Source organism: Botryllus schlosseri, chromosome 14 (assembly GCF_051294905.1).
Source record: "Botryllus schlosseri isolate E-star chromosome 14, Bs_hap1, whole genome shotgun sequence".
NCBI lineage: Eukaryota > Metazoa > Chordata > Ascidiacea > Stolidobranchia > Styelidae > Botryllus > Botryllus schlosseri.
This window is the reverse complement of record NC_137249.1, coordinates 24,783,994-24,798,269: the sequence shown is the minus strand read 5'-3', so window position 1 is coordinate 24,798,269 and position 14,276 is coordinate 24,783,994. Positions and strand designations below refer to the sequence as shown.

Genomic DNA, 14,276 nt, shown 5'->3' with positions numbered 1-14,276 from the left:
CATGAACATGACAGCAATAATAATTATGTTGCCAGCATTTTCAAAGTTCTGATCCCCGCCAGCTCTATACCGATGACTTTGACCACACGGACTGAGAGAGGATAAAAATGATAGTGATATATGGAAGAACCAATAATATTGACAGAATTCATTCACAAGATTCAACAATCAAATGCACATAAAACCAGATGTTTATATTAAACCCACCAGAAGTTGCATCAATCACCCTATGGTGGGCACAGACCAGTGTTGCTAGGGGAGGGAGTGTTGTTTCGGTCTTGTCTACGAGACCCAACCACATATCTGTATCGACCTAACATTGTAGCAGGGCTGTCAAACACACGGCTGGCGGGCCAGACAATGTCATCCGGCCCGTGAAGAAGTCTGTTGCAGATCGGGGAATCAACAGAGCTCAAATATGAGATGGCCGAATATTCAAGAATCCAGTTTATTGACGACCTATGTTTAAAAAATCCACCCGTGTGGCCCCGTGTAAAACCGATATGCAAGGCATTTCTGATGTGACGTGTTATGTGTTCATACATCATTTTGAAACGCGCTAGGGGGCGTTATAGAGTGCCCGGGATTTGCGTCACGAATATGTGGTAACCCCAGTGTCTCGAGTCATACTCGAGTCACCTTTTTCGTATGACTTAACTTGACTCGAGTCACTCTGATAAAATGACTTGACTTGACTTGACTCGGCGTATCAGAAATGTGGATTGACTCGTGACTCGGAGCAAAATTCACGAGTCAATTTCGAGTCATCAAGCAATCGATGTCGCTAGTATCTTCCATATGTTCGGATTGCTCGCGAAACGTTGGTGTGACCCGCGAGAGCGACCAATCATTCAATGATCGCGTGTTTTACTGAGCCTCCATTGTTCTTTCACAAATAAATTGACCACAAACGAAGTTATCGAAGCTTACAGCTTACGTTTTCGTAAACTAGTAGTAAAGTAATTTAATAGTAAAAATATCCATTTCTGATATCTGTTCTTACCTTAAGCCAAACCTCTTGTTTTATTGAAATTGAATTCGAATATAGTTTATATAGGCCTAACCTTCCTCAACCATTAGGCAGGCTCGAATTATATCATATCAATAGGTAAATGGTTAATGTATTGCATCTTATCAATTCGCTTCTCTATTTTTGCTGGTAATAATAAACTGAGGTTATGCAATTACGTACGTAGTTTAACAGTTCTACGTGTATGTGAGCGATACAACGCGTTCATGTGTTCAGAATCAATGACCACTCAATCTGTATTTCAGACAGCTAACAAAATGCAATGACGCAATCATGTCTCATACTTCGAAAAGGCAATTTGACTTGAATTGTGACTTGACTCGTGACTCGACTTGACTTGACTCGACTTGACTCGAGTCACCTCCAAATATCGAGTAACTTGACTTGACTCGAGTCACCTTCGAAAATCGATTGACTTGACTTGACTCGAGTCAAAATGTGCAATGACTCGAAGTGACTCGTGACTCGAAGCTAGTGACTTGATCCCAACACTGGCGTGTATACCTTCCAACCTCCCCGCACAATGTTATACGACGCGATCTCCCGCTGACATAATTGCGAAATCAGGATACCGATTGCCGCGCGCTCGGCATGCGTCGCTGGGCTGAGCTGTGACATGACGCGATAATTCTGGAACACGAAAGAATGATGATTACAAACGCGCACGGCCATGCACTCAGTAATTATCCCTTACCGCCAACACAATAAGCTTTTACCAGAGACGTGCGGTCCAATGAGGCAGGTGAGGCAGTGCCTGGTTGGAATTGAGCCAAATTTCTGAACAACTCCGCTTCTACTAGTTGGAATAGAGTCAAATTTATTTTGCATCGTCGTTGAAGACAGCTCAACAATTTCATGGGGTTATTGATAGAAAAATTTGGATTTTTTTTAAATTTTCTCTAATACATTTTATTGGATCTGCTGAGTCTTATATACTTGTTCGAATTGAACCAAATTTGGTGTGCAACGTTTTTTAGGGTAACCTGACAGTTTAATCAGCGAATGACTGGAATCCAGAAAAAAAGTGATTTTTGAACAGCCCTAGTGTAGGCTACATAAACGCGATGTACATTTTAATTACGGAAATGTTGGGTTGGAATTAACAATATGACGTCAAGTGACGTCATAGGCTCGTGTTAACGTCCAAAATCACATAGAACCTTTTAAAAAGGTTCGCGTTCACACGAACCAGAACCTTTCTGGGGTTCGCACCATGCTGCTCACACGAGACAGCGAGTGGACAATATAGGTTCTTTCGTCTGAATATTGACGGAAGTCCGTTTAAAAGGCTGAAAACCATCGGTATTTATAATTTAGTTAGAGATCGTTCCAAATACGAACTAAATTATATGATGAGTAGGGCGGTTTTTTTTTACCTAAAAAAAGGAAAATTTTGACCTAAAAAATCAAAATTTTGACTTTTTTTGACCTAAAAAAACTGAATTTTGACCAAATTTCGACCTAACGTATGCAAATTAGGTGTTTTCCCACATAATGTTAAAATTGTACCAATTATCTTCATTTCTGGTCGGAACTGACTGTCCTAACGAAGTTGTTTGGGCTGAAAAAACGTTTTTGGCTTAGAAAAATTCAACTTTTTACACAAAAAAACAATATTTTAACGAAATCTGGCCCTATGAAGAATTCCAGTGGTTGGTTACAATATGTATTATGGTAGAAAGTGCATGTCCTTACTAAGAAGATTGCCAATGACGTTCAACAACAGCAGTTGTTGCTCATTCTGACGATGTTGTCGACATCACAATTTTTCATCATGCACTTCTTCATATAAGAATGATGCAATGCGCAAGAAGTCTTTCTTCAGTTAGGATATTGCGGTACGTTGACCATAACACCATGTTTACCTACTTGTTTCATTTGACCGTGTATGATTCACAATGAGCAGACAATTAGCCGTTTACAACAGTAGGCCTATAAAATAGGCTACAAGCTGTAAAATAACAAATGATAAGTTCACCGACAGTGCAAAATCTACGTTGCAAACGAAATGCAGACGTCAAAATTTTTTTGACTTAATGAATGACAAATTTTGACCTAACGCTACAATTTTGACATGTCAAAAAAAAAACGCCATAATGATGAGTAATCAGGAAGATGTTATCGGAACAAGTTCAGGGAGGAAAAACACGAGAGAATTTACAATGAAATTCAATAAATATTTGTATATTGATGTTTTACATTTTACAACCGCGATCAAGAAGAAGCATTGGTTGTGTTTTGTTATTACGTCTGAAAGTACATTTGCATTCTTACAAGGCCTGTGGCATTTAGGATTTCGCTATGCAGAGCTGCCCCTGCTTCAATCCCCACAAAATTATAATTATACACGAAAAGTAGCCTAGAACTTTCGTTGCCCGTGGTGACGATGCCATTATTATTATTAGGCACAACACAGTGTCGCTTATCAGCCCTTGCGCATCACAATTTTTAGGATAGCATTTTGTTCGGAAAACCTTGCTGATCGCATTCGTGCGGGCGGAGAATTTCAGCATTCTTCATTCACTCTCGCTCCCCTGTGTCCCAATCGCGGTCTTTGCTGCAGACTTGTAGCAAACTTGGACAACGAGATAATTCTAGATGCCTATTCTGACTAAATTAAGAGCGAAATACCCGCAATCTAATTCAACGTTTTTCTGAACACGCCTCGTCATTGCCAGCGTAATTTTGCATGAAAATTCAGTGCTAATCCGCCATCGCATTGCTTTCACCAGTGGTTCTTCACCTTTGTCCTCAAGCGCCAATTCAAAACTCGTTACAAACCAAGATATATTGCCCTCAAAATTTTAATCGACAAGTGGCCAAGCAAAATTGTCTAAATCTAGAAAAAATGAGACAGTTGCAAAATAAGCGATACCAAACATGAAGTAGCCTAAATATCAAAACGTGGCGGATATTCAAGACGTTCAGTTGCAAAGTAATGAGGAATGCGTAGTTTACGCGCCCATTGTGAAAAAAGCAGATACTGCGCTGAGCAAGCCAAGGCAAATCAATAGTTGTTATGTCATACTTAAAGTATGTGACCTCAGTGACCTCACGAGAGGGTGCACACATCCATCCTAGGTTGAACAAAATTCCATCAAACCAATTGCAGCATACTATTGACCAACGCCATACATTCGTTCAGATATAGTATCGATCATCACGCGGCGTACTTTATCCTAGACACGTCCCTAAACGCTAGCGTAGTCAAATGATCGCGAGCCGTGGCAGCCAGCTCTTGCAGCGCGTAGTCTTCCGGCAAACGTAATCTCTCTGTCAGCCCTTCCAGTTGCGAGTGCCCAGACCTGGTCGGCAGACGCATGTCGTTATCGGCTTGATTTTGCAGAACTTCGAACGCCTTGTAGAGATTCAGTATCTGCTTGGACATCTCTGTAACGGTTCGGCGAAAGGTTAGCAGCAGAATGTCCGGGTGAAGTGGCAAGATGATACATGCGGATATAATATACAATTGAATAGTATACATATCATTAATTTTTTGCTCGAATCCCATAAGCAAGAAGTTTGCGAGCCTGATAACTAGGTCTATTATTTTTTGTTTTACATTTGTTAGTCAAAAAAAATGCCGATTTTGGTTTGCTGTTTTGATATGTTTAATATACTATTGGAATGTCTCTAAGAGTGTCTGCTAATGTAATGGTTCAACGAGAAGAAACTGTTCCGATCAATACAGTTTTTAGATAATTTAATCATTTCAAAACATCACAACATTGCGATACGAAATAGTCGAAACGACTCAAGAATTTTTTAATCAGACACCCTATTTTGGCCTAGAACGGGGCTTCTCAACCTGGGGTCCCAGGACTACTTTCATGGGTCCATGAAAAGACACTTTTGAAACTACAACTATAAAACTACACTGTATTTTATAAGATCTGTCTTGACTTGCGTTTTGTTATTTTATTTCAAATGCTAAGCAAAGACCTTTCCTTTAGTAATCAGGTATTTTTGTAGGCTTCTAGGCAGAGACTTGTATATATATTGATGCATGACAAGCCACTGGTTTGAGTCACATTCTTCGCGACATTTTTAGGCAAATACGCCAGACATTACCAAATAAAAACACCCGGACAATTGATGTAAAGCTTCAGATATTAGCCAGAAATTCGCTGTAAACCACACAACCATAAAAATACATTCACTGCAGAATAAACAGTTTTAGAGAATATAGAAATAATACATATTGCGTATAGCCAGCTCTTTCTGCAGTGTGTTTGGCATGCAAATACAATTTTTGGTATACTTGATCACCATATAACATAACGACATCCCAATACTGATTCACCGACCGAAGAGTCGGCAAGACGCATAGATGTGACGCATGCTATTTTCAGATCCCCTAGTGGGAGCTAGAGAGATTAAAGAAACATCAAACATAACCTGCTATTGTTCAGCACACAATTGCGGGACCATTAAATAGAGTTCAATATTTTCAGAAGCAAGAGAATGCGTGACGCACGGGACTTTGGGAAATTGGGCATCATTTCTGACCAATTCTTAACAAGTCGAGATACAGAGAGAGCAAGAATTGTCACACGACCCATGTAAATATTTGTATATAGGGTGTGATTGACCCAAACTCAATCGACAGATCACAGGCATTTGGCTGGTGACAGAAAAAAGGGCCTCTGAATCAGGGTTATAATGACTCGAGTCACGATTTTCTGATGACTCGATTTGACTCGAGCCAATTTTTCAAAATACGGAATGACTCGACTCGAGTCAATCTGTGTATTGACTCGACTTTGACTCGAGTCATTGCGCATGACTCGATCCAAGTCATTGACTCGAGACTCAGACGGCCAAGACCGACGTTTCATTGCAATTCCGAAGCCAACACACTATTGGGATTTTGTCTATGGGTACTGGCACTCGAATATGCGACCAGAAACTCGCTAAAAGTGAGGAAAAACGGTATATTATAAATGCGAAACATTCGATATCACCAAACAGAGTTATACAAAGTGTGTTTACCAAGACTTCAACTGGAAACTTAGCAGTCTATACAATGACTTGGACTCGAGTCATAATTCGATGACTCGGACTCGACCCTCTGCTCGCTGACTTGGACTCGGACTTGACTCGATGGTGAATTGAAATGACTCGACTTGACTCGAGTCAAAACTATAAAAGTGAGAATGACTTGTGACTCGGAGCCTTGTGACTTGGTTACAACCAATGTTCCCTCTAAGCTGCGCACGTGCGCAAATGCGCAGTGCTGAAACGGTCTCTGCGCACAGAAAATCTAAGCTGCGCACAAAAAACTCGAGGTGATGTATTTTTTAGTCGTTGCGCAATGTTGTCCAATGGACCACGCTGGCACGCAGACTCGTGACAGATTAGATGGGGCATTGCCACGGGCAAATAGTGTTATCACTGAAGTCTGAAACCGAGGTACAAGTGTGGCCCGCAAAGGTAAATATTACGCTCCGTGAAGAAATGAGAATTTACAATCACGTACGCCTCACGGAAGAGATTTTTTAACGTATGGTCTTATACGTGTTAGCGATACTGATATAATTTCAATGGCGCAATTTTCGGGAATGCCCAAATAACATGGTTCACCAAAGTTATAAATAACAATGGGCTAGCTCGAAGTTAATCTGCGAGAAATTAACGAGTAGTCTTCTCCGCGTGGCATGAACATTGCGTAAGATTTACTCCGGAACGTAACTGCCGCACCCCAAACCCCCAATTTGGAGGGACCGAGCTCGAAGGGGGCCCAAAATTATTTCGTGAATTACCATAAATCATAGTGTATTTTTTGGGATAATTCATTAATTTTTTTCACGCCACGCGCGATTAAATAATGTCAGATACGCATACTTTATAGAAATGGGCACTTGGGCGTCGGCCATTACCACACCATGACATAAAAAGTTATAGGCTATGTAACATGCGACTCTGAAAAGTGCGCCAGAACGATCAGCCACGAGAAAACCTTGGTCGAAAAGGACTGCCCATATGCTGACCGAAAACTTCAATATATATATGTTTAACTCTTTGTGATCGGCCGGCCTACCGACCAAAATTTTACTGCATCCATAAAAATACCGATAAAATGCGATCCATAGGGCTTAAATCAACGCCCAATATATTGCCGTAAACCTGAAGTAGCCGCCTGGCGGACTGAGACACTCGCACGGCTCAGACGCGAGAGGGAATGGCGTTATGCGAGGAAATGTTGTCAATTTTTTGAAAATGGAAGAGAATTTTGTTCTTCAATTTATCCTGATGTCATTCATATGGCTTCTATTGGTATATGACCACCTGATTGTTCTCCGCATGAATCTCTACGTTACAACGAGCCATTACACGATACTATAACGCTTCATAGCCCAGCACTACGATATTGGAAAGACAGAGAGGATAAGCATGACTCACGTGGCCGCCGCTGATAAGTAATCATTACGCAATCGCGTATTCTCGCTGAAGGCAACGCACGTGTCCAGTTCTACGTAACATAATACATAATAGGCACTGCCCTGGCGACATTGCTCAAGTTATATATCTACCTGCTATTCAAGTGTTCTCAGCTTCAGTTGGTTATTGTGTGTAACTGCAATAAGGCAATCCAAGTGAACATATATTGGCTTATCCTTGTTCGACACTGCCCATATGTGCTTGAGAATTCATTTTACACGATACAGTATTGCTTCATTTCACATCCATTTGAACTGTCTTCTATAGCGCGACAACACTATTCATAGAATTGAACAATAACTTTCTGTGCCATCTAAAACAGACATAGGCAGCCTCTATGTGATGTTGTTATTACAGGCTCGGCTACCGAGATAGCCCAACTCGCACGCTTATTTGTTCAGTTTTAGGGCGTGTGTCGGTTGCCCTATACAAAACTAAGCTCCACGATAGGGATATTGATGGATTTGCCAGGATAATGGCAAACTATATGTATAATTTGCAATTGCCTGAAGCAATTATACATCTGTCTGAAACCGGAACCAGCCAGGTGCTTTTACGCAGCCATGATTTTTACGTGGCAAGGTATTGCTTTCTTCACGACAATTTGAAACATCTTCCACGTGCTAATCTTCGATATAAGGGCTTTCATACAATGGTATAATCTACAGCAAGTCATGGAAGATAACTGTAACTGGTTGACGTCTAGAACGGAAGTTACAATGGTTTACATTTCAGGCGTTCATTCAAGCGAACATCGTTACAAATTCAATTTTGCTGGAAACGTTTTTGCGTGTTCAATCTTTATTTCAAATAGGATATACATTGATATAATAGATTATACATGGTCCGATGTATGCGTATTCATAAGAGCTATCCTTATAAAACGATTGTAACAGTTTATGACCAATACAGGTCTAGCTATCTTGGATTAAATAACGACTCCTCTGTGTTGAACAGTGGCGGTCCAGTATACTGGACAGCCGGTCGCAAAGGGTTAATTGTCCATGTCCATAGGCGCCTAAATGGCTGGTGCCGAATGTTCCTGTTTTGACAATCCGAGTCCCACAGCAAGACAAATGCCATATCGAGGGAACATTATTTTCTTGTAAAGAAATGCCAATTTTAAATCGTGTACGTCTTTTGGTTTAGTACGTTTGGGCGATTTCCATATCTTTTGACACAGCAGATGGGAGGTGACGAAATAGCATCATGTATCGAAGTCATTATACCTACGAGTAGGCCCGTAGATGTCATTATTATTCAAAGGGCCAATCTATCCCAACACACCTCACTCGATCAGCTCTACCGGTAAATCTGATTATGTGAACATGGAGAGGATAAAAATTGATAGCAATATATATGCAATTCCCGATGATATTGACCAATGCAATCATGGGTCATATCAATTTTTCACCCATCGATTAAACGGGACCCAATGTAGATGATAATGATCGGTAAAAAAACCTAAATGCCGAGGCGGGTCTGGGGGAGTTCGTTTATCACCCTATGGGGGTGGAGGTTGGTTGCGCACTGCTGTCCAAGGGCCTAGGCAGTGAGTTGACGTGTTTGCACAGACTCGTGAAAAATTAGAGGGAACATTGGTTACAACCCTGCTCTGAATTCATCATCAATATCCCAAATAGGGAAAATCAAGATTATTCCCTTTTACACTACGAAAAAAGCGTATATTGCCAGCGCTACATTACATTAAAGATGACTTGATATGTTTTCGACCAAGGATATTTCATTGCTCTTTGTGACAATGCAGCGGATTGCGTAACCGTGAGAGACATGTCATTTCCACTAGCGTGCCTAGCTTTGTATACGTTTTGTACGCTGCGGATAATCCACATTCTATTGCACATTGAAACTAATATAAAAACTATAATTGACATTGATGTATTACAACCGTGGCCCACGAGAAGGTTTCGACTGGCCCGCTAGGTAATTCTCGAAATTAGTTACAATATTAAAAATAAATCACCCAAGTAATTTATTGCGAACTTGCAAGACCAACTGAAAATTTGATTAGCATTACTGCGAACTTTAGGATGTTCATGACGAAGATATCAGTTCCGGCCCATTGGCGTAGTCAGGGGCAATCCACATTTTCGTAGATCTTCGTTTATGACCATGAAGTAAAATATGCCGTGGCAGATTTGGTTGACTTGATATTTTTCTTAGCACTTGACGCGATTTATTGTCACTCAATTTATTGCTTTTAATAATGGTGTCCCCCCTGAAATTTGCACGAAATGATAAACTCGTGCTCACTGAAATCTTCGAAATTGATATGTCAAAGCGCAGATTAATCATGTCCTGGCCAAATGAGGCCCGCGGTGTACAGGGACGGCCGGCAATATATATGCAGCTAACATTTTTATTCTCTGAATTCAATCATTCATTCATTTTTGAAATATTTCGCGCATGGAGCGGCTAGGACAATTTCGCAGAGACTTCAAGTCCTAATTGTTATCGATTTCGATGCGTAGTGTATAAGTCCTATTTTTCTACATTACCTAATCAGGCCAGCTGCTATCGGACGACTAAAAAAAGGACTTCAACATTCAAGTGGCCCGCACAGTGGTTCATGATTCTCATGTGGCCCTTTGGCCAAATAGGTTGGCCACTCCTGTCTTACATGTTAGGGGCAAGGAGTGTTTGGTTTTATTACCCCAAAAAAGTCTTCTCCTGTTACTGGAGCATTACAATCAATGCTCGATTCAGATTTAAGTGCTCCAATCATGGAGCGCGGCCCTTATCCCAAAGAAAGCAATAATCACCTGACACCGCAAAGAGCGCCACAATAATGGAGAATTGACGAGATAAAATGCTCGAGATGTAACGGGAACAAAACTTGACTACTTTTCTCTACTTACTTCATTAAACAATCAAAAACCGTTCAAAAACGCACAGCCGAGTGCCTGAAATGAGACCAGACATCACGGTATACCATACCTGCTTTAGCAAGTCTGTGCCTGGCGTGCCTCGTCTCTAGGCTGGTAATTCTGTGACACAACGAGGTGATGGATTGCTTCAGTTCTTCGAAGTTGATTTCCGATAAATCCGTGTCCACCTGAATCAGTGAGGTGTGTTCATTTCAATAGCGACTTCTATATCAAGAATTAGGTTTTTCTTTCCACCAACAAACCAACACATCGCTCACATTATCCGAGCAAAAACAAGCTCAACCATCACACTAAGATCTTATAACTGATAAACAAACGGTCATGATTAGTGTATGTTGTATTATTATCATTTTATCAATCTAACAGGTGATCACCATATGAACCAGTATTTCATTAGGTTTTTTAATTTTTCCTGGAATTTCAAACTCCAAAGGTGTAAAAAAGTGCAAAAGCCTGCTCTTCGGCTTGTTAGGACATGACTTTGTGTGCAGCAGATCAATGGGGGTTGGATGATTGGCTCCGTATCTGCGACAAAGATTCAGATCATTCAGCGAGAATGAGCAGCAATACAATAATTATGATTTGCTGGACAACAAATTTGGCTCAATACCTCCCCGTGAAACCAGGTTGGTTAGGGTCAGAAAATCCCATTGTAAGAAGCATACTGTCGTTTCAAATGTAAAATTTTCTCGTGAAATAAATTTGCTTCTTCGGGTGGGTATTGGTCCAAATTTAGCGCTTTTTTTCAGGGCAAAGTAACAATTTCGCGGGGTCGTAGGCTACGTGAAATCTGAATACAAGTTGATTTTTGAACAAATGCAGGCTACTGACACCTTTACAAACTAGGCCTACCATCCATGTTAGTTTACGGTCAACTGGCTATTGTTTTTCTGAGAAGTTCTAGTTCTAGCTGTGATTCTTTAAAACCAGTAGTTTATACTGGAATTGATGAAGATTAATCGGTAGATTACAGTATCGATGTCGCCCGAAGAGTAGATTGCTCACTGACCGAGTGCGAAGACCCCAAGTGCATCGCATTGACCAAAGAACGGCAATATTTACAAAGTTTTAAAAAGACAAAATACAATACCAAATTCTGCTAACCTCGTGAATCACTTCGATCTGGGCATTTATCTTCATGTAGTCGAGATAAACCTTGCCGGCAATCTCCCAGTTCGGGATCAACACGGAAACGTCCACAGATTCAAAAGGCCTCAGTAGTTCCATCAGATATGGCAACTCATCGTCAATAAGAGCGTCTGAATCGAATGGACACAGTTAACATAGACACCGCCGAGCACATTTGATTGAAAACATATATTTGCTTTCCAAATCGGTAGCCTGCAAACAGGACAGACCGACAAGCAGCTATTTTCTACAATCTACATCAGAACTGGTCACTTTGCTGGGCAACAGCTTCACAGCTGGTAGATGTAAACACAGAGGAGTTTGATAATCACAACCTAGCTGTGACTTCACAAAAAATTCAACATATCTTTTTACCTTTAATGGCCGATACCAATAGTGAGATATCGACTTGAAATTATCGGAGAAACGATAAAAATCAGTTGGGCTATAGCAGGGCTGGCCAACCTTTTTAGCCAAAGGGCCACATTCGATTAACGAACTTATGCGCGGGCCACTATCCGCGCAAAGCGCGAAAGTTTTTCGAAGTTCATAGGTCAATAATATTGCCACTTGACTAGATTGCGGACCTGCTGTATATCGCCGGGCTAAGTTTGCGAGGACTGCACTATTCGGCGCATGGACACATCGATATCGAAAGCTGCGACCAACATGCGTCAATCATATTGTGTCTATGTTTCATTGTCGACAGTCTTACTGCGAGCGCAAACGAACGGTCGCTTATGTTGAACGACACTTTGTCTCGTAATAGCGAATATAGTTAGACTTAATCTGATACACTGGGTGTTCTTCCGTTTTCGCAAAAGGGCAACAATATTAAAAACACGAAATCGACTGACAACATATTGCGCTAAGCTTGTACAAAATTTTCAACTTTGATAAATTTATCGCAAATTATTCTGCTTTATTGTACTGTACGGAGACCTACCAATATGTGAATGGCTGAAGGATCTGTCAATGCTTCGGAACTGATATTCTTGTCATCACAACTCAAGTGTTGCAGCCAGACTAATCAAATTTTTGGTTGGCCTTGCAAGTTCACAATCTGCGCAATCCATTTTCATGATATTAGAAATTTCGGAATTACCTCGCGGGCCACTCAAAACCTTCTCGCGGGCCACATGTTGGACCACGGGTTGGCCGGCCCTGGGCTACAGCGTACACTGTTGATATACTTCATCATACCAGAATTGCCGAAAACTAGTTGATTTTAAAGCACTGCTACTCGGCTAATTTCACTTTATACTCCTGTCCTAGTTCCTATTCCAACTAAAGTTATAGCAATTGAAAAACCTGGAACTTTTTAAAGTTGACCACTTCTTTTTTCTAATTCAATCCCTCAAAATTCTAGGGGTTAAGATTCAGGCTAAAAGTGGCTAATGACTCTACAGCAGGGGTGGGCAAACTACGGCCCGCGGGCCGCATGCGGCCCGCAACACCGTTCTGTGCGGCCCGCGAGAGTCTAGAGAAACTTATTAAAAATATTGATAAAATGCGTACTAAAAATCGAATTAATGCAGGAACTTGATTAAACTTTTTCTAAGTATGATACCATGATCCATGATAATTCTAAGGCAGTGGGTCTCAACCTGGGGGACGCGTGCCCCTTGTGGTCATGAAAGCATCTGAAGAGGATCTCGAAGCTGAGCTCAACTGAAAATTTTTTCGCGCTTCGCGCGATTTACTTCCAATTCATAATGATTGCTCTGTATTTATTATGAATTTCATATTTTAAAATCTTTCATCAATAACCGTAACCTCCCACGCCACCAAACTATCCGTTAGGTTTGCTATAGCATCCTGTTTGCGTTTTGCGATATGACGATAAGGGGGCGCGAAATCTCCACATATCGTAGAAGCGTGTTTGAAGCTAACATGGTTATGATGCTGTCAGCATTGTGTGTCCTGGAACTGAGCCCAAAGCGGAATTAGTAGATCTGCTCACAGATTTAAATTTCAATCCTGTTCTAAGAATCGGGACAACAGACTTTCATCTCCATAGTTTTGACAAATTGGTTATTGAGGTCGACCAGCCTAGGAAATCTCGCCATTGTTTCTGGCGCGTGTACGATATCATCATAGCAATGTTTGGTTTGTTTCAAATAAGCATACATATTATCTTCATGTCCTCACTATATAATCAAATACTAGCAATATTGCGTTTTGGTTTATGATCTCAATTTTATATAGTGCGGCCCGCGAATGGATTCAGATGTTGAATGCGGCCCGCGAGCTCAAAAGTTTGCCCACCCCTGCTCTACAGGCTTATGTGCTTGTGATCAACTGAAGGTCTATCTCTTCAGGCTATTAGAGACTACAAGCAAACTATATTTGAATAGAATTTGCGACCTTGAAATAAACATGTAAAATCCAGTAGTTGATCATGTTTAGGTATGTAGTGAACATATAAAGCACTCATTTTCGATAGTAATAATGCCTGTAATCAATCGAGACATTCATCAACTATACCATCTCACCTGCCGCAATATGCCGCATGATCATGTCGTGACCGCATTTCCACTGTTTGGCAGCGACCAGTTGTTCGGCTTCGCATCTGAAATCCGCATGGTATCTTGAATAAAGGGCTTTGCATTCGCTGATCCAAGATGGCGGTATGCCCAGTGTGACTGTCAGAAAATCTTCTTTAGCCTGCCAATGCAACGGTTAGTAGTGACAACAATGGGTCTCGAAATCAGCAGATTGAGTTTAGAAAGAGTTGAAATTCCCAACCACAGACATTGTTAGTTCTA

General features: G+C 41.0%; 1 protein-coding gene across 1 annotated transcript in view; it reads right to left on the bottom strand.

The window, feature by feature from the left end:
* Window positions 1-3,818: 3,818 nt before the first annotated feature.
* Window positions 3,819-14,276, bottom strand: part of LOC145456533 (nuclear pore complex protein Nup98-Nup96-like) — a 130,693-nt gene continuing 120,235 nt past the window's right edge. Inside the window, exons 33-36 of the mRNA XM_080334671.1 lie at window positions 14,004-14,175; window positions 11,485-11,639; window positions 10,430-10,547; window positions 3,819-4,420 (exon numbers count right to left, since the gene is read on the bottom strand). Of these exons, the coding sequence (XP_080190797.1) occupies window positions 4,191-4,420; window positions 10,430-10,547; window positions 11,485-11,639; window positions 14,004-14,175 (675 nt within the window). The 3' untranslated portion in view covers window positions 3,819-4,190. The remainder of the gene's footprint in view (window positions 4,421-10,429; window positions 10,548-11,484; window positions 11,640-14,003; window positions 14,176-14,276) is intronic.